At 40.4% G+C, this 21,987-nt stretch overlaps 1 protein-coding gene across 6 annotated transcripts in view; it reads right to left on the reverse strand.

Annotated features, from left to right (window-relative positions):
- The window catches only part of grid2 (glutamate receptor, ionotropic, delta 2), a 560,240-nt gene that overhangs the window by 129,745 nt on the left and 408,508 nt on the right, over positions 1–21,987 (reverse strand). For all 6 annotated transcript variants that reach the window (XR_005207895.1, XR_005207896.1, XM_037778044.1 and 3 more), the window contains one exon: positions 5,821–5,922. Coding sequence is in view for 4 of the 6 variants with exons in the window: in XM_037778044.1 (XP_037633972.1) it covers positions 5,821–5,922 (102 nt within the window). In the remaining 2 variants the exon portion in view is untranslated. The remainder of the gene's footprint in view (positions 1–5,820; positions 5,923–21,987) is intronic.

Consider the following 21,987-nt stretch of genomic DNA (forward strand, 5'->3'; position numbering starts at 1 on the left):
CACACACACAAACACACGCACACACACACACACACGCACGCAGGCTATGCTACGCATTAACTTGGCGGTTTCTAATCCTTGCTAGCTGCTGCTGTTCAATAAGCTATTAGGCAGTGAGTGGACATGCATGCCAAGTCCCTCTCTCACCACAAGCATCCATCCATCAAGGCAGGAACACCCACTAACACACACGCACACACCGATACATACCGAATAAACCCCAAAGTTCCACTGATTGCCTCCCTTTGCAGGTACTTTAAACTTTTATAAACAAACATGAACATGGTGGAGGAAACAGAGCTGATCCTGTTGTACAGGAGAACAATAACACAATCGACCATTTGCCCAGGCCCAAATACACTTCCCAGGTGAATGTTCACAATGGAAGCTCATTTCTAAAAAATAGAATTTATTTGGTACTGGTAAACACACCAGGGAATTTAGATATTAAGGTTTAATATTATATCAAGGCAAACACATGCAGGTGGAAGAATATCAAACACACAATACTTTTCCAGCTCAAAGTTGTAAAAGTATATTTGCTTCTTTTTTATTGCATATTCTAAATCTGAAGGTTAGGACAACAGGAGTCTAACAAGCTAGGTAACTCAGTCCGGGGGCAGGTTATATGTGCACCAAGCAATTAAAGAAGAAAGAAATGAGAACAATTCAGCAGCAAAGACTTAAGGGAATAGTTTGGGTGTTTTGAAGTGGGATTAAATGAGGTACTTATCCATAGTAGGTGTATTACCTACGGTATATGATGGCTGGCGTGCCCCCAGTATGTTGAAACAGAGAGCAGCACCGACACAGGAGTAAAACAATACAGTGCTGTGGACGGGGACGGCAGAAAAACATATTTTAGCCACCCAAAAGAAAGGCTAGCCTAAAAAAATGTATATCCGTTTAAGTGTACGCTATATTTAGAATATTTTCCCATGGCAAACTGAACAGAAAGTGAAACATCTATACTGTTTTTGTCACCTGCTGGCTTTGGAGAGAGCAGATACATATAAGTTTCACTTTCAATTCAGTTCCCTGTTGGGAAGGAGAAGGAGAGGGCTGTCTGACGGCAAGATAAAGCAGTGAAAATATTCTAAATATATTGTACACTTAAACTGATATAATTTTTTAGGTTAGCCTTTCTTTTAGGCTGCTAAAATACATTTTGCTACCAGCCCCGTCCACAGCAGTACATTGCTTTGCTCCCGTGTCGGTAACTCCCGTCTGTTTCTCCAAACTAGGGGGCACGCCGACCGTCATGCATAAGTACCTCATACAACCCCAGTTCAAAACACCCAAACTATCCCTTTAAGAAGAAAGTTCTGGTTTACAAAGTACAAAAAAAGAATAAAATATGTATTTAGTTTGGTTTCACTTGATGATTAATTGATCTGTTCCTGAAAAAAAACTGTAAAGATTCTCATTTCAAAACACATTCAACTTATCCCTCTTCCGTTTTCTGCCTCTTCCATTTTCTCTTTATGTTTTCCCAATAACTATGCAGCTTGTTGTGCATTGATTGCTTTCCAAGTAAACAGGCTCTGTGATTTACAGTGAAAACACACCAGCACACACAAGCACACATATCCACACTGTACACATGCATGTAGATGCATTCACACAGGCCCACCCACACAAGTTTGCTGGCTAACAATGGAACACAAAGCCAATGGCAACGGTGAATCAATACAAGGCAAGACACTGTACATGTGCAACTCTGTGTAGGTGTGTGTATGTGGGGGTGCGAGTGTTTGAAAGTACTGGAAGCATGTTTGGTACTTTATCTCATTATTGTGCAAGGTTGCCTTACCTACAGTGAACTATAGGAGAGAAGAATGCATAACATCACCTTATGTCTTTCTAGTGTCTCGAAGCCAACCCACAGTTTTATCTTAGCTCACTGTTCTCTAGCAAGGGCACAGGCTGTTTGACACAGATGTCATTTCAAGTTGGCTGTACAGTACATGACAGCTCTCTCCTTCACTTAGACATCAACATGAACCGCTCCTACACCTCACTAGATGGACACACCACTTGCTGGACTGAAACTGGTCTTTCCTTCTGTCCTTATGCTTGTAAAACATGGTGGCTGTTGGGGAAACAGATTCTCTCTGAAACTATCCAGCCAAATCATTTTCTGAATACATCTAAAGAAAAAGAAATAAGCCATGCGGTTACAGAAAATTGCTTAATCTATAACACGGTTTAAAGAGTTATTTAAGTTTTGACTTTTGAGAGGCGACGAGTTATGTAATCATCTAAACACTTCCCATAGCTCGCTGGTTGGTCTGGCTTCGAGCTGCTGGGCTCAATCGATACTCAGTCAATGCTTTCCAGACTGAAATCTTGTCACGAAAAATTACCTTCTGAGATGTAGTCTGGTTTTGTGACGCTAATCTGTCTCCCTCCTGCCTCTTTTTTCTCTCTCTCTCTGTTGTTATTTTGCAGTCTCTTCCTTTCCCCTGCCACTCACCAGCTGTGATGTACACCATTTGGCATCTTTCCACACCCCAACGTCTCCAGCTTTCCCTCAACATATGTCTAGGATATCTCTTCTCTATCCATCCATCCATCCATCCGTCCATCCATCGAGGCAACAACACTTCCCACTTGTCATCCTTGCAATATTACCTCACACCTCTCTATATCCAGCAATCCTTCTCTTCCTTCTCCTCTTTGTCTTACCAATACTGCTCCCATTTCTCATCCCTCCTCCTCCATTCCTTTTGTAAAACTTCATCCCCTGTCTCCGCTTGACTGGAAGTACCACATGTGGTCTCAGTGATGATCGGGTGTTTTGGAGACATGATGGGACAAGAAACAGCAATTTTCCACAAAGACTGAGTAATGGCATTTGAAGAGTCCTCCGAGTGAATGCTTGGCATGACATTTTCATGTGGTGATTTGTAGCAGTGAGCGTATTCAAAACACTCTGTGGATTTGTCTGTGAAATTGGGGTAAAATGCATTTTGAAAAGCCCCGTCAGTCTCTGCAGAAGATTAGATTTCATATTGTTATAACAATATATTTTACCTCAGTCTCCGTTTGATAAAGACGGAGGATATGTATCAATCTATACTGCAGATGATGAACCACACATTTTTCACTTCATGCTTCTTCCAGCAGTTCAACGGGTCCAATATTTTTATCAACTGGTACAAACGACTGTGGGTAAAGGCTCTGCTGTGAACTTTTCGGGATGTCCCTTTGGCCAGTGACCATGAACAGAAATGTCTCCGGCCGGGGACCTTTGTTGCATTTCACTCATTTTCTGTCATCTCTAGTTCTTAGATTAATTGAGAGAAAAATTGTCGTTAGTGGCAGCCTTAAACGTGACCCAACAGTGTTTTCAATCATCACAACACTTTGAATTGTAGTATATACAGTATACTGTATGTGTCTGTAATTAAATGTGTGGTTACTGTGTCTCTGATCCCCTTCCAAAGTAAAACTTAAGGTAAATTTGGGGAAAACACAGAGCACTATTTCATTATCTCCAAAAATGTGAACTCAAGTTAAAAAGGGATATCTTCTGCCTTTGGCTGCATATTTGAGCTGCAGTATATATTCACAGTTTGCTACTCATAAATGTGGAGTAGAACCAAAGAGATGCGGGGGCACCACCCTCAAAAAATTAAGGAGCACAGAGTATTAAATAATCAGCAAAAGATGAAAACTCAGCTGCTGAGGTGAATCACACTAAATTAGGAACATATGCAAGTCAGTGAGTGGTAATTTAATGGCCGTCTGATTTTGCACCTTCAGAGTGTTACATCTAAAGAAAATCAACTTCCCGTCTAGAGCACATCATTTTAATGTACCCAGCTCGTTCTCATTCCCAGGGAGTCAAATGCCACTGCACGAGGCACCCTTTAGCGCCGGCATGGAATGCACCGGGCTTTCCAATAACTACAATGTAAACCCGCCCGCATCAATATTACACTGTCAGAGAAAGTGCTGTGGTGACGTAGTTTAAAGAGCAAAAGAGACACACAGGTCGGGCGGGAGGGGAGGTGGATGTGTCCAACAACACAAGCCTTTCATCCAGGACACCGCTGTTTGTGTCCTGCGCATTGTGTTTCACAATGCGTCAAGTCACATTTGCACTGTAAAAACATAGTAGTTTTAAGTCCAACCATGTTTTTTTTTTGTCCTAAACCCTACTATGTGGTTTTTGTTGCCTAAAATTAGTTGTTTTTGTTTAATACACAACATTAAGCAAGCGTTTACTGCAAGTAAAAAGTGACGCAGAGCGGTCTGACAAAGCGTCAGTATGGGACAAGTTGGGATGAAAACGGGTTGATGTAACCGTTTCAAAGCTTCAAATCAAATTCACAGTTTCAAAATATCAATTTCGGACACACTTGTGACCAGAATGTATACTCTGGCAAGCCCTGTAGAGGACCATGAACACATAATTATAGTGGTGTAGCTATTCTTTGGTAACATCCATTTAATAATCAATATAGTCCCAGACAATCAATAGCATTGATTTGAAGTCATTAGCCCTAATAGTGGTATGATCTCATCTCCAATTAACTAATCGATAACTATTCAACAGTCTGGAAAACAGAATAGAACGAACACATCCTTTTACAGGTTGTGCATGTGCAGGTTGTGCATGTGCAGACGCGTGTGTGTTCACACATGCTTGCTTGTTTCTGTGTGTCACAGGGCAATAACTCTGCGTGGTGCTGTGTGAGATCGCTGCACATTACAGACAGAAAACAGTTATATCAGAGCAGAAAAGGCCCGGGGCAACACAGAACAATCTGTTCCAAAGGTCCCTTTAGAAACCTTCACATCATGCACACGCACTTACACACACACACACACACACACACACGCACAATCAGGATTTGCCCTCCAACCATTCTCACGTAAAAAGAAAACAGTACATCGGGGCAGCACCCTAGACATTTCACTGTATTTCTATCTATTTCAAATGAGGCATCAGTCATCCAGGCTAACCCACCTTTACACAAGAAGAGAGGTACAGAACACAAAGGGCAGAAAGGACAATACATGTGCACATACAGTAATAAATGTGCACGTATATTACGTCTATAGGAGCCACCCTACCAATGATGGGAATACAGGCGACATTCAAAATCACAATCCATATTTTTTTTCCCTTGAAGGATGATGAAAATCAAAGACTGGAAAAAAAATGAGAAAGAAAAAAAGGATAGCCACAATGATGTCTAGCATTATCTCTTTCTTCTCTGCTTCTCACTTCAAAGACGGGATATGAAGAATTTACAGCAGTGAATCTTTAAAGCACTCATGGGATGTACTCAAATCGATGCTGCAGGCGAGACAGAAAGAGCTGGAGTCTCTATCATCAGGACTCCAACGTTCTCTATCATCGAGCTGTCAAATGTCAAAATGGAAGCTAATGAAATGAGGATTGGTTGGGCCATTAGCAAGCTCATCTGGTTACATTTTCATTGTGTTTCGCCTTTTCCGGCTCCAACAGTTTGTTTCATAAGTGTTTGCCTGCCATTTTGCTTCCCTCACACAAGCTCTCAGCCTGTCCCTCTCTACACCTCCGCAGAGACAGAGTTGAATGATGGGAAGAAAACTAGACAAAAGGACGGATTTACAATAGAGCTAAAGGCTGAAGTCTGACATGCCAGCAGTAGTCACAACAGTCCGTCTTTGATTCTTTGAGTGAAGGGTAGGACAACTTTCAAACAGGGAACACTGAAGCAGAACTTTTTTTTACGTATGGACAATTGGAAATGACAAGAATGATAGAAAAAGACAGATAGATAGACAGACAGATAGAAATGAAAACACAGGTCAGATACTCACCAGAACAGTGACGACTCGTAGCACCACACCTCTCATGTTATTTTCCAATTTCCTGTCCGTCAGCGTGCCATTCAAACCGTGAACTGGGTCCCACGTTGCCAGCTGAAAAGTGCACAAACACAAGCACACACAAAAAAACGGTTAGATTCCCAGACATCGTGGTGGACACCGGATTGGGTTTACCGAGCAATAAACTACAGAGAAAAAAAGAGGCAAATTAATTTAAAGCACAAAATATAAAAAACAATAAATGTAAATTATTGTGATCCAGACAGAATGCATATTTAACAAAGTCTGAGCAGAAATTAGATGTTGAAACACAGTAACAAAGGACAGTAGCCTGATAACTGTAAAACACAAATATCTGTCTATCTACTTGGGCTGTCAAAGTTAACGCAATAATAACGCGTTAATGTCACTAATTTCTTTGACGCATTTACACAACTTGCTTTAAGTTTTAGTGGGCTCAGTTTTAAAGCTAGAGTGAAGTCATGGCACCATATGAAACTAAAAAACCTAAGGAAACCATTGATACCAACCATTTCATTCTAGCTGGTCAGGAAGGGGGCTGAAATACGCTGCACAGTCACGCTAAATTTTGACGAGAAAAAACTGGCATGGCCATTTTCAAAGGGGTCCATTGACCTCTGACCTCTAGACATGTGAATGAAAATGAGTTCTATGGGTACCCACGAGTCTCCCCTTTACAGACATGTCCACTTTATGATAATCACATGCAGTTTGGGGCAAGTCATAGTCAAGTCAGCACACTGACACACTGACAGCTGTTGTTGCCTGTTGGGCTTGAGTTTGCCATGTTATGATTATACCTGTGAGGGTTTCTGGACAATATTAGTCATTGTTTTATATTGTTAAATAATTTCCAATAATCAATATATACACACATTTGCATTAAGCAACCATATTTGCCCACTCCCATGTTCATAAACATATTAAGTACTTGGCAAATCTCCCTTTTAAAGTCGATTTTGAACAGATAAAAAATGTGAGATTAATCACGATTACCTATACAACCATGCGATTCACATGATTGACAGCCCTACTATCTACTTAATACCTTATATTCCAATGTCCTACTTTTGAACATCTATGTGTACGTACAATTATTTTCCTGAACACACAAAGGTTTATCCCTGGTGCATTATGCACTGTGCCTGTGGAATTCATGGTGATTATACTTTATTCAAAGGCAATTTAGGAATCTGACCCGAACTTCTATGTCTATCAAATTGCGTCATAAACTTCCAGTCTTTTCTCCTGGACCACATTATTTAAGTCCCAAATCATATTTTCTTCATCTATGTGCTGCCTTCAGCTTTCAATAAAATATTGTTTTTAGCTTCAAAGATCAAACTGGTTTCCCTATAGAGCGAGAGATAGTAGTGAAAAAAGAAAATGATTTAGCTGTCTGCTATCCGAAGACAAACACACATAACCACACACGCGTGCTGTGATACACACAAAAATTGCACGGCCTGATTTGTGCTTAGAAGAAAACACAAACACAGCAGAGAAGCAGAGGGCATGCTGCAGAGGGAAATACTGGATAATCCATTTCTCTAACGCCTGAAGTTACTGTTGAATGTGCAATTCTCTGCTAATTCTGATCAATTCCCTTTTGGAACCAGTACTTACAGTGACGCTTAGCTAAACAGGCTTCTGTTTTACGCCGTGCCATTTAGTTAACATTTCATGTCCTGTTTGGAATATTGTTGACAGAATAGAAAGCAACAGTTAAACTCACTCCTCCGGTAGAATCACTTAGCGTTGCCAGGAACAGGTTTCTGAATTAGAGGCAACTACTGTACTACACTATGATGACAGTACTGAAGTTGACCAACTGAAATGAGCACAACACACCCACGGTGAACACCCACAGGTGTTTTACGTTGTCTGATTAGACCTCTTCTCAAGCCTGTGTGGATGGGCTTAATTAACATCTCCCTAACTCTCCTGTTGCACATGTTAAGGTGGGACAGCTTTAAGCATTCTTATTGGTAGATTCAATTTGGTGACCTCGTAATTTCCAGCGTACGGTAGCTATGCCCAAATTGTGCTTATGTCTAATGATCAACAATAACTGAAAACACCAGTGTCGATGTGCAGGGCCTTTAAAAGTTCAAGTAAAGTGGACAACCAAGTTAAGCTGATTTACTAAAATAACTTCCACTCTAATCATTAACTATATAACAAACATGACAAATGTAAGCATTTAAAGGAAAAAAAGAAGCTCTGTTTTAACTCTTGAGGGCCGCCATGTTGCAGTACTCGAGTCTGTGACTTCACAAGGTTGGTTGGCTCGGCTGATTTCAACAGATACAGCGGTAGAGACCGTGAAAGACAGAGACTGAGGAGCGACAGGACAAAAAGAAAATAAACACCAAAAGCACTACTTTATTCTGAAGCCCAAGTTACAGCATTTGCTGAAATGTAACTTGCTAGCTAGCAACTCAACATTAGTATACCAAAACCACCATCACAAAGTAAAACTTTTGTCACGAAAACGAACAGGTAACATGGTCTAATGTTACCTATGTTCTCCTCTGTCTCTCCCTCTTGAAGCCTCGGTTATAACGATACTACCAAGACGACGTGCATTCAGACACTACCGACTCGGCGGGCTGCTGTCTGCGACCATAGACTCCTTTACATCACGCCCCTCTCTTTCCGTTTGTAGACAGACCCCACACGTCAGCAGCCGCACCAAGCGGTGTCCCCACATCTTCTGCTTTCCCGTTCATCCCCCCAAACAGAGACGACTGCCCGCCGTATATCCTCAGCACCATTTCCGTAGATTGTCTTTAAGCTTTTACTGTGGTCCTCCTCCTCTTTTGATGATTTCCCTCATTACATCTTATATCAGGTTATTATAAAGGTAGGGATTAAAAAGGGATTAACTCTGTTTACTGTCACTGCAGTTTTTTTCCATAGTAACTGCTGAAAAGGCGTTACACATGTCTAGTGGCAAATTTTAAAAACATGATAGCCATCACAAACCAACGTAAGGCACAATGAAATACTTTTGGAACAATATCTTACTTTTTTAACCCAAAGAGTTGAACGTCCGATGCTGGAGGCGAACCTCGTTACGTATGCAATGGCGTCACTCCAACATGATGGCTCGCTAGCTAGATAGCTAGGTGGTAATTTGTCATACAGTATCCGTGTTTTTACCAATTTTTTAAATCAGACTTTATGCAAGGTGGTTTTATAATATATTTGGGCACTACAGGTGGCAAAACATGCATGTTTAATGTCCTCTTTAGAGGCCCTGCACAGCCATTGTCCACCCACCAGATTATACCTCTTCTCAGGACTGAGTAGGCGTGTACAGACTGTTTGATTGACATATCTCTAACTCTCTTTTTTACTTTTTTGCACCTGTTGGGGTGGGAAATATTACACCTTGTCATTTTTTGTAGTGCTTCCAGCCCTGGGACTTAACATAATTCCCAGCATAGTTACACCCACCTTCAATGAGAGCAGAGGTCTGATCTGTGAAACACCTGCGAGGCAGTGCAGGGAGTTTAACTCTCTAATGTATCCATATCATTGTTATCATGTCTTATTCTAATTATCATTACAACATTGCTGTGATTTTAAATTCACTGATACTCTGCTTGTCTGTCTGCATGTATGTAACTCACACAGACACAGCCAGGTAGATTATAATACATGTTATCCTTGTCTCAGCCTGGGGGTGGAGATGTGGAGCTAGAATCTGAATCTGACTCATCTCCCACACATTCAAAATCTGTATCTGCTATTTTTGTTTGTTCTCTATTTTATAACATGCAGAAAACAGAGGCATTTGTAATATTTAGCTTCTCTGAAGATGAGCCAACTAACCTTTATTTTATAACACAGAAAAACCTACTGTTGTATTTTTCTCACTACAATCCCACTCTCAATACAGCCCTTGATCATAGTGTGTGAATGTGTGTGTTCACCCTACTCCCGACTCACATACAGTATGCTGCCTGTAACCCTTCCCCGTTTTCTAAGTGTGCATATGTGCTGTGTTTGTGTGTGTGCAAAATACAAGAGATAGAAAGGACACACAGGACAAACATTAGAAGGCAGGACACAATACATTGTAAACGAGAAAAGTGCACTCAGTAGAGTGCAGATCTCCGCAGGGTGTGTCTGCAATGACCACTGCTGTAATGTTTGATTGAATGAATACAAACCACAATTGTCTAACCCCCCGTCTAGACTGTAAACATATCAGACGTGTTTTTCATTCGCATGTATAATGCAACAGGCTGTGCAGGCTCGCACCTCATCAGCAGTGTCTCACGGGCATGACCGCAACCTGAAGCGTTTTATGCGTTAACTGTTTTTTCGACAATGTGTGTGTAAATGTGAGGTTGATGCCCAATAAAAAGGCACTTAATACATACTGTATATTTATCTACATTTTGCAACCTGGGCGGAGCAGAGTGTGCTGCTCTCTGGCTCTGTCCAGAGACCGGTTTGTAATCCCACAAACTCTCCTTCGCTTTTTGCCCAGCAGCTGGGAAGCAAGACATGGGAACTTCTTGGGTATTTTGGAGTGTTTTTTGCAGTGATTCTTCATGGGCAAACTGTTACCTACACTGTACATTTACTGCCACTGGACAATTTCACTGCAAACCTTTCCTTCTCTGCTCTGATCACCAACACCGGTCTGCCCTGGGCGCAGCCACCGTCTCTCTCTATCGCTGAACCACACACACTCGCTACGCGCACACACACTAAGCACTTCCCCAATGAGCCATGATCATATTCATCTGTGTGGATGGGAAAATAGATCATAGAATACTACTAGACCAATGTTTGCGGCTTAGGAAGGCATGCAAATCTGACTGAAGCAGGCTGGTTCAGAGGCGTCAGCAGTCAATGACGGTATTAAACAGTCAATAAAATATGTTTTTCAAAAAGTGTGAATCACTGCAACCATGAGAGGTCCTTGAGCATACAGTCATAAATGAGCACAAAAAATATTAGGCTGATGGGTACAGCAGTATGCAAGATTAGCTGCTGACAGACAGATACGCACACAGGACCGAACACATACTCGATAACAACACCAAGGAGAAGAGAAAGAGAGACAGAGAGCGAGGGGAAGGTGAATTTACAACACAACAACACTGGCAAGGTGCTAATTTTCGCAACTACACTGTGACATAAGCTTGCCAGGAAACAGGTACACACAAAAGTACATTCTTGCTAGCACAGAAGCCCACACGTCACACACATAAACATTGCAAGCACAAAGGAACTAAAAAACAAGCCACACATGCAGAGACATGGGTGCAACACGAGCGCACATACAATATGCCTGTGTTGTCTCTTGTTTGTCCTTCAGTAACGTACAAGAGACAAACGTGATTGGAACACTAAGGTTGTCATCTAAAAGAATGAAGAATTGTAAAAGGTATTGTGGAGGAAAGTTCGATTTTACAGTACTGTACACACAGAATAAGTTAAACAAACCAAATAAAAAAGAAAACTAGAATTACTGCCTCGCGGTTGTATGCCTCTGCATCACTTTTGTGTCTTACATTTGTGTGAAATTGTTATAATTAGCATATGAATTCTTGGGTTATGGCCAGAAATGTGTTTTGTGAGGGCAGTGTGACCTTTGGCAATCAAAAATGAATCAGGTCATTCTTGAATCCAAGTGGACATCTGTGGCAAATTTGAAGAAATTCACACATGCCATTCCTGAGATATCACAAGAATAAGAAGAACGTGAGGTCACGGTGACCAACAAAATCTAATCATTTCATCCTTGAGTCCAAGTGGATGTTTGTGCCAAATTTGAAGGAATTCCCTCTAGGCGTTCCATGGATATCGCGTTCACATCTGTACAGAAGAACGGACGGACAACCCGAAAACAATGCCTCCGACCACGGCTGTCACCGGCACAGAGGCATACAAATGTACCCTATTACAAGTATCTGTTACAGATCGGTTTAGTTTGGTGACAGAAAAACAGTAGAGAGACCAGATGTCTTGAGTGGGAGCAGGGGAAGTGTTTTTAATGCAAAGTGGCTACAGAGGTAGACAAATGCAAATTGAAATGGTGTTGTAGAACAGCGTGTGCTCCCCCATCAGCCTATTCAGTTGTTTACTTCCTGACCCTTGTGTTTTGATTATGTGGTGTATTTGTGGCAAAGCCCGGTGGAGAAAGCAATGAACAGTGAAATGTACAGTAAGAAAGTGAACCTTAGCAGCACATCTGCCAAAGCACATTATATTCCAGGCTTGTACTGAGCTGTTTAGCTGTATGGCACTGTGCCCCAACCCTTATCTTTAAAGTCAGTGTGAATGTACACGGACAAGATTTACAGATAATGACAGAGTTACAAAATCAAAACAGTGTGGTTTTGTTTTATTCATCAGAGTTTCCTGTACTGCCTCTGGAAGACAAGAATTGCCTTCTGTTGTCATTTTACCCTTAAGCAAGGCACTTAATATTGATTCCTCTGGACTGCATTAATAAAACAAGAGTTCCTATAAAAGACTACATTGAAAACTATGTTGGTCTCTAATGCCTGTTGCTGCAGCTATCAGTCAATAAAAACAACATCAGTTTTAGCTTTCCTTGAGGTCCCTTAGCCACAAAGGGCGAAGTTAATACTGCACTTTGCCACTGTGAAAAGAAAATATGAAGAATAATTCAGCAATGAACATTCTGCAACGGCCTGTAATGCAAGTATGCTGTGCTGCATTTCCCATAGTGTTTAAATGCACGTCAATAAGATGAGGAGAAACGCATCAATCAACATTGTCAAGCACTACAGTAAGCACAGAGGCTATCAATCAGGCTGGCTTTGTTTTGCAACTGTATAGCAAACACTCATTCACAGTCACTCACAGACAGACGCAAACACACACAAAAGCACACACATTTTGCATTAAGGCAAATTTAATTTTACTCTCCCACTCTCACTATGGAATGACCATGATACATTGCAGATTTTGAATGCTATGATTAAATGATGACTAAAGGAGGCATTGCCAACCACTGAGATTTGTGTTTTTTTTAAAAGGCCCAATGTCTGGAGGTAAGGAAGACGAGAGTTATTATCCAAATTGCTCTTTGCAAACATCTATTATTCTTTATTAGACAGCTTTGTTGAATACTCGATTCTGATTGGTCAATTATGGAATTCTACGGTCTGTTATTTCTTTATAGCAGACAGTTGCCAAAAAGTATATAAGAAAGAGACAAACAGCCGCTAGATGGCTTATGGTAGCGCTGCCGCCATTTTTGGACTTAAAATGCCACTGAGTCTGTAGCAATGGATGTATAAAGAAACGTCTGTAAATCAGAGGATAATTTTTTGGGGGATAAATCAACTTCCCAGTACAAACTCTTAAATAGCCCTCATTTAAATTGTTATGTCCTAAAAGTTGTAAAATGAACTAATAGCCAAATCCAGATGAGTGTTGAATTTGTTCACAAAATCTTCCACCTCCTCTTCCACTTCCACTAGTTATAATAGTATGCATATTTATAATATTTTTATTTTTCAACACAGGCACATTTTGGTAGAGACATTACAATTATGACAACAGAATATAAACAATTTTGTTTTACTCTTGTATGGTGCTTTGTAGACGGACGTTTTACTGGAGTCCGGTAGTCGCTTTCAGTCCAAAATGGCAGAAGCGTAGCTCTGCTGCTTGGCGCTCATGTTGCAATGGAACGACCAATTGATTTTCACTTTTTAGCAATATACGTTCTATACTGTTGCTATGGACGCAGTTCTGATCTCGGACTCTGGAGGGCCATTTTTGTGTTAAATTACTGATTTACTTAAAGCTGAAGTAGGCGAGATTGGAGCAAATATGATTAAAAAAAGTTATTTTTATAAAACAGTCGCTATGTCGTGACAGTAGTACATGAAACAGGTAACCTGAAAAGAACCATGTGACACTGTGTCCTCCAGTGTCCTCTGGTGTCCTCGGGTACTCCTAACGGCATCTGCAAGATTTCACATACCGGAGGAAAACAACCAGTAAGAGCTGATCTGAGGTCTGCTGTTCAGCTGCTGTCTATGAGAGCCGGCTGTCAATCACTTGTGTACTCCGACCAAACAGTCAAACTAGGCCGCGCTGATCAAATATGAATCAATATTATGTTATGTTAATGCCTATTTCTCGCCTCAAATGTTTTCAGAATCATCTTGTAGTGTACGGTTTAGCTGTAAAATGAGAAAGTTTGTGATGCTGCCGCCATTGTGAAATCTGGTGGAGGAACGCCAAGACCCGGTCACATGAAAGGAGCACAGCCAATAGGATAATGCTCTCTCAGTGAAATGACCTGTGATTGGTCAAAGTCTCCCGTCACAGGCTAGATTTTCTAAAGCCTGAAAACAGAGCCATGAGGAGGTGCAGAAGTGTAGTTATCTCTCAGATCACTTGAATTACAATATGCTGAAAGGTTATTATGGAATTTTTGCCCAATGATGCCAAAAATATATACTGCCTACTGCCACTTTAAGTAAGTAGCTGTGTAGTAAGCGGGATAATGTATGGCAATGTGGTCATTGTTGTAAAATAAACCCCTTCAGAGCGATGCAAGACCCTTGTCTTCTGGTTTAACTATTCAACTGTACACCTATTTGTGGAAAAACACAGATTATTCTAAAGGCCAATTTGGGTACATTCTCCTTTATTTACACTGTCAACTCTTAAGTAATTAGTTAAAAAGCATATGTGTAATGTCTGGTTGCATCTGTGCATCTCTGCAATGAATGTGGTGAATAAAATGCTATCATTGTATTATTGATATGAATGATAGCCTGAGGAGGGTGTACAATATTGACACTAGGATACTGACAATTAGCATTCAGCATATTGATATATTACCTCTCCCGTGAATGCTGCTTTTTGCTTTAATTAATCACCTTATTCATTAATCTTAGACATATTACTTGTATAATTCTGCCCATCATAGCCCACTGTAAATTGTGCAGGCACTGCTGCAACTTTTCGGTCACCACTAGATGTTATTAAAAGCTATAAATACTTTAATACCCTTTAACATCTTTATCTAATATAGTTCCATTTCTCAGGCCAACTTACATACCTGAGTAGGTGAGGAAGAGGCCAGTAAGTTGGAATGAAATGACTGCAATCTCTGCAATATTATACAAAATTGGCTACGCTACATTATCTGAATACCAAGATTTCCACTCTATATTTATATTGTTTGGCTTTCATACAACAGGAGAGTGTGAAAGCAGCCCTGCATGTGTGTGTGTGGACGAGTACATGAGAGTCAGGACCTAAAATGGCAGCCTGACTACTAGCAGAGTGGCCCACTGCCTTTGCTTATCTCCACAGCTCCAGATAAGACCTCATTTCCCCCCCGACAGTATGAAATAAATGTGCATTTGTGCGTGTGTATGTGTGTGCATGTTAAGTGAATGACCCACTGTGCCTAGACCATTACCATGAAGACTGAGGATTCAAAACACTGCCATTAGCATCCCACAATGCTATCCTTCCTATTTATCGTGTACTATCTCTATTCTCCTTTCTTTGCTTCCCTCTGTTGCTCATTTACTGCTCTCTGTTCAATCTTTCTTTTGCTTTGGACACAAGTGCCTTCTTTGTCCCTGTTTCTCTACATATCTCTCATCTTATCACTGTTTTCTCTGCAGCATTTGCCTAAATAACCTAAATCAGAATGACGCATTCTCTTGTGTGCTTTTACCCAGCACAAAAATAGAGATCTAAGCAAACCTCTAGGACCTAAAAACTTAAGTTAATAATCAGATTCATATTGTAAAGCGATTACAATCCTTATCTGTAATTTAGCTATTTTAAAGCTAGCTAGCTAGCTAGCACTATGTATATAAAATGCATTTTGTGACGACCCCTGTGGTGTCATCTAGTTTGCTGGGTGATTCACCTGTCTGTTCTCTCTGCAGGTGATCGTTAGAGCAACTGGGAACACCTTATTTAAGTCTGGTTGCAGCTGGCAGGGTTTCCTCTGGCTGACTCTGTGCTGGCTGCTGCTGCTTCGCCTCGCTCCTATTTGGTTTGGTTATGTTTCTTTAGGCCCTGTCTACACGTCTACAGATATTTTTAAAAACTGTGGCTTCTTGTCCACATGCAAATGGAATTTTGGGTCACAAAAACGGATATTTTTGAGAAGGCCTTCTAAGGTGCATATTTTTAAAAACTCTGGTTACTTTGTATCTGTGTGGACGTGTAAAACGGAGCGTTTGGGAAACAATGACGTTCTCTCCTCATTTTGCGAATGCCCATTATTGTTTTGTGTAATGAGCATGCGCCAGAAACAATAACAAAGATGGCAGGCTAACGGCTTTTTTACGTTTTGTTAGCACTGCTCGGAATAATTACTACAGTCACAGGCCAAAGCAGGGAACACATTAATTAATCACTTACATGTCGAGGCCGAGTGGTGAATGTGCTTGTGGGCGATTGAAGGCAAGGTTTGGAGCACTCAGAAGGGTTATGGACATAAACCTGAATGACTTCCCTTTCATCATTTATGCATGTAAAGAGACAGCTGATGACAGCAGAGTGATGACCAGGGATCCCAGCCCCCCCACCAACAATAACTGCTATCGAACTGACTGTAATGTAGTCAAAGGAAAGGGAGTGAGAAAGGTGGTAACAAAATTCCTTGAGCCTTAACTGAGTTTCTTGTTTTGCTTTTATGCACCTTTTTCAACACGCACACCACACACTACTTTTTGTTGTGGCCAGTCGAGCCAAGTCATAGCAATATCTATATATTCCAAACTGAGATGAAACACTTTAAATATACTGTATAGTATTCATGTAGTTAAACACTACCCAGTTTTCCAAACACATAACTGTACACACTTCACCTGTTGCATTTACTAGTATTTTCCTTTAGCTTGTAACTAAGTTAGCTAATAAGTAAGGGTTAATTAGAAAGTTAAGCTAATGATAAGTCAATTAGTTTCCTTAGTTTTTTATATATGTTCAAAATGGACCTTAAAAGACAATTTGTTAAGTATTTAATACTCTTATCAAAATGGGAGTGGGCAAATGTGCTTGCTTTATGCAAATGTCGGTATAAATGTATTATTGGAAGTCAATTAACAACACAAAACAATGACAAATATTGTCCAGAAACAAATAAAAACAAATACAACTTACATACATTTACAACTTGTGGCTAACAACCAGTGAGCTGCACATGCAAAGGTTTTGGCATGCCAAACTAACTCAGCTACCTAAACACTGACCTTCTGTTGCTAGCTTCTATATTAAAATACTCAATGTGCTATCATACACTGAAAAGAAGATTTTTAAATTTCTATCGAGGTCTAAGAGCACCATATTAAAAAGGAAATGAAACTCACTTATAGGCAGTTCTAGTGATTAATAAAGTTCAGTGAAACTCTCCCAAAGCTAGAATCCAATGAATATTAATGTCTGTAAAGCCATCAAGAACCATGCTTGGGTATTAAAATGTTTTTGCTATCATCATTTGTGCTCCTTTTTGCAGTCATTAGAATCATCACGACTAATGTGATGGCAATAAAGTGAAAAACAATACAACACGTAGCATTGGCAAATTGTTGCTCTAATGCTTCATGTGGTTCTCAGGGGAAATCAATGTTGCATCTGTAAGAACAATCAGATACTCAAGCAAACAATAGGATATAAATAAGTGTTGATTTATCCATATCACTCTCAGTAGCAGCAGATGTTGTCATTTTGCAGAAGTGATAAGTGAGGTTTTGTAGATCTCACAGCAGGGCATCATGTCTTTTTATCACGTCTTGATGTTAGTTCACATCGTTCATTGTTTCCTCTAGTCATTTGTTTTCATTAACTTTTATTTTTGCAAGGGGCCTTTGGAGCTAGGATTTGTGGTTTTCTTTGTTTGTTTGTTCCTTCCTTCAGGAAACGACGGTTTGTACCATTGGGATAGTTGTACACCTGTGTTTTGTGGATATAAACACACCTGCTTTCAATTAGTGTTCTTAATTAAGCAAAGTAGTCAATAATGCTACTTGTTTTGGCGGATAGAAGGAAAAAACGATGGAGAGATTGAGACAAGAAAAACTTGACGGAGAGATTATGAGCTCAAGGTCAATAAAGTTGAAACACACACATTGACTAAATTGGGCTGCAACTAACGATTATTTTCATTGTCGATTAACCTATTATTATTATTTTCTTGATTAATCGATTAGTTGTTTGGTTTATAAAATGTCAGAAAATGGTGAAAAATGTTGATAAGTGTTTTCAAAGCCCACCTAACACTTACATTTACTGCACGCACACACACACACACACACACACACACACACACACACACACACACACATAGACCTCGGGCACTTCAAGAGATGTGTAACCACACACATTTAAAAGTAATTGGAACATCGACCGGTGCTGTGTTGGAGCCAGACGAGTCATTTAATGTTACAACAAACCCTTTCGCTCTACAGAACTCACCCAACCATCCCACACACACACTTAGATGAACACAAACCACACACATATGGACACATAGTCAAACAGTATGTAGGTATCCTCTAGCATAAATGGCATCTCACAAACACTAAAGGTTGTTTTGAGGCTTCATCCATCTCTCACTTTCTCTCTCTGTGGCAAACACATCAACGCATGCTGTGCAACAAACTGTGGCTTTTGCTCCGATTGTTACATACATGACTCGAAGCGATTCAAAACGCAATCGATAGCAGGTGACATTTTGAGGCAATAGAGCGGGGAACGGTGTATACAGTGCTGGGAGATTAGCAGCTGCGACAAAATCAATATGCACAGGAAGTAGCAAAAAGTAAAACTATCAGAAAAAGTATGAATAAATGTCAAACATTCTGTCTTACAATGCCTCAAATTACTGCTGGTACACAAAAGAGGCAACTCCCCATGAAATTGGACGTGGGCAATTGCTGTATTAGTCGCCGCACTTCTCTCACCCCACATCATCAGCTCCACCAGCGGAGGGAGAGATTTGATTTTGGGCTTTCTAATGCAGTGCAATGATGATTTATTAGTGTAGACTTCTCTTATCTCCTAGTAGTTTATCTCCTTACTCTTCACCAACAGCTAGAAAAATATAATATGATTCTTTTATCCCTCCATTCATAAACTATCTGTTTTCTTTGAGCTAACCTTGTTTCATCTGCCAAACACTGGTGTGTCGCTTCCAGCCTCTGTGGCTCTGTAACACTCCTTCTGTCGTCTCTGCAGAACGTCTGCCATTGCATTAAAGAGACAGTAGCCAGGCACGAGCACAGACAAGCTGCTGAGCAGTTTCACGACTCCTGTCTCCCACTCTCTCCACCAGTGCCCCCCTGTTTCTCCCCTGCTGATGAGCAACATGTGTGTCAGTGTAGTCTCCAAACAGCTTGCGAAACCAAGCCTTCCTTCTGTCCTCTCCCCTCTCTTTCTTTCCTCCAATCCCTCTTCCAATTCTTTTCAGACCGCAAACCATTCCTTCCCTCTCCCTCTGTCTCCGTCGTCTAACAGAGAGGGGACAGCTTGTTGCAGCAAGCAGTCCAGGCTGCGCTAGTATCAGTACTCTGCACCACCGGCTGCCTAATCTCCACCATATAGTCTGTGTGCCCGTCCACCCTGCTCCCTCCGTTAATAGTAGTTCCCTTCCAAGCGTGTCCATGTCCTGCTCTCATCCATATCCGCATTTCTCAAATAATTGCACAAACTGTTCTTTTAATTCCTGCCCTTTTGACTCGCTTGTTATATGTGATAGTTTTTGTTCTAAATTGTTGGTATGATGAAATTGTAAAACATAGAAAAGTATGCCCCATTACAATCATTGTGTCTTTGATAATGAGACTACTACCTGGAAAACAATTATATTTGAGAAAGCCACTTAGGCAAAGTTCTGCCCAACTGCCTAATAGAATTGGATTTCAGGGAAACAATTACAAGTGCAAGAAATATTGCTGGCAAATTACTGATAAACTGTGTAATGTGTAAGCTAATAATGTAAAAGGAAACATGGTCCATTAAAAAAATTTTTTTTTCCAGCAGGGTTATATTATCTCTTCAATGCGCGGGGGAAAAAAATTGGTTTTGCAATTTCAAAAATCATTTTTAAACTCCATAGAAAAGCTATCGGTGGATGCCCAGACTCGTCGTCCGTCTCTCTCTCTCTCTCTCTCTCTCTCTTATACAGACACACACACACCATTTCCACGCTCATTTCCAAACAGATAAAGTCAACTAATAATAGTAGAACAGGTGTTAGAGTACAGCTTTTGGGTTTATTTCATTTTGCCTCCAGAAAATCACTTTGGGTAGCGTTACTGTCATTCAATCATTCATCAACCTTCGGAGGAGCTCCACAAGGAGCGAACGTCAAATGGAGTAATGGATGACACTTTGCTCTCATAGGGCCGTACTTACTGTAAGAGTGATGCTCATATTCTCCATTTCTGGTGGATTCTGGAAAGTGATTATGGGCCTGATTTGTGCCGTGTTTGAGGGGTCTTTAGTGGCTCGACATCTGTATGTCGAAAGCCTGACTTTTCAGCGTGCTCCCTGAATGTTTGGAGATTACATTAGCACAACGTAATTTAAAACCTTGGTAACGGTAATTGTCTCCCAAAAATAATTTTCATGTCTTTGTCATCATATTGGAAATCTAAAAATCAAAACATTCTGAAGTAATAGTATGATTATAATCCTGCCAGCCAGTACATTATGTACTGTATATTCTCTGCTATGTCTGCTTATTACGAATAAAAGATTATCAGCCAGCAAGACTAAGTGACTTGAGATGTTCTCCCTGCATATCTTGTTGCCATATCTAGTCGCCAGGATAGATCTATACAAAAATTTGGACTTGCAAGACAAGCATGCTCACAATAGCTCACCGAAAGATTTCTGGCTCCTTCCTTGTTCCCTTTAATGTTTTATGATGAACCATTAGAACAGATGATTTCACTGATTCTTCTGACCCCTCCTCACTGGTTGAAGAGGGGCTAATCAGTACATTCACCCACTGTGCTGCTTGATTGTGGATTAAATCGGCATACTTTTGGTTCACAATATCACCTGTTAGAGAAGGCTTTGGTGTGTGAGCTGTGAATGAGGGGTATGTGGGAACAGCCTGTACATAAAGCACATTCTAGGTACTGAAGGGTTTTGTGGACCTGCATTTCTGATTTTCACTTCTGATGAATACTGTCACTTTATAACAAAAAAATGAATGGCATTATTGAAAAGAAGGAATGAAGGAACAAATTCAGCTACCCTTCAAAGTTTTACAAATACCTCAAAGTATAAGTGCATACTTAAACAAGTTTGTTAAGCTATAAACTAAATTATATGACTGAACTGTGATGAAACACATAAATGCTGGTGTTAATATTGACAGTTTTTTTTACCAAATTTACAAGAGTTTGCATTTCATGGATGAAAATGGATCAACACGCTATCTACAGTTTTAAATAAGCCATAATCTTGCAAGGCCATCATCCAATCTTCCAATTTTAAGCGTCTATCGTTTTCACTTTTTCTGTAACCACCGTGTACCTTTATGTGGATCGGAAATTAGGCCTTCAGCACATTACAAAATCTGGTAAATTAGTGTTAATGTATGATTATTTGGAGATAACAATGTGCTTTTCTACACTGTGACAAGAGTGAGTGGATGAAGCATTTACTCATAAAGCGGCTGGCTAGTTAGATAGCTAACATTAGCTTGCTAATTCCAGCATGCTTTCACGCTAACGTTACACTGGTTACAGAAAATGAGCAGGACAGTGGATTGATTTTTATAAATTATACTTTTTCGGCATCGTCAATTAAATGATGTATGTGTGATATACTTTTAAGGATGTGAATTCCTCATCTTATAAAATAAAAGCAATCCTAGCCCCATTGCAGGGCATTGGTTGTGAAAGGTAGGGGGCATACAAATGACTGGCATGTAATATAGATTAAAAATTTAAATGGGGCCCTTTGTGAATAACTACGTAGTATTTCTCTCATGCACAGCGGTGGTGAGCATATGGGAGCAGTGGTAGTTGGCAAAAACTAAGAAGTCAGAAAAAAAACGAACACAAAGGAACAGAGTGAGAGCTGGAGTGTATCGTTGGTATATGTTCTGCTCAGGACCTGAAGTAATAAACTGTACAT

The sequence above is a fragment of the Sebastes umbrosus genome, chromosome 8 (assembly GCF_015220745.1).
Source record: "Sebastes umbrosus isolate fSebUmb1 chromosome 8, fSebUmb1.pri, whole genome shotgun sequence".
Lineage (NCBI taxonomy): Eukaryota > Metazoa > Chordata > Actinopteri > Perciformes > Sebastidae > Sebastes > Sebastes umbrosus.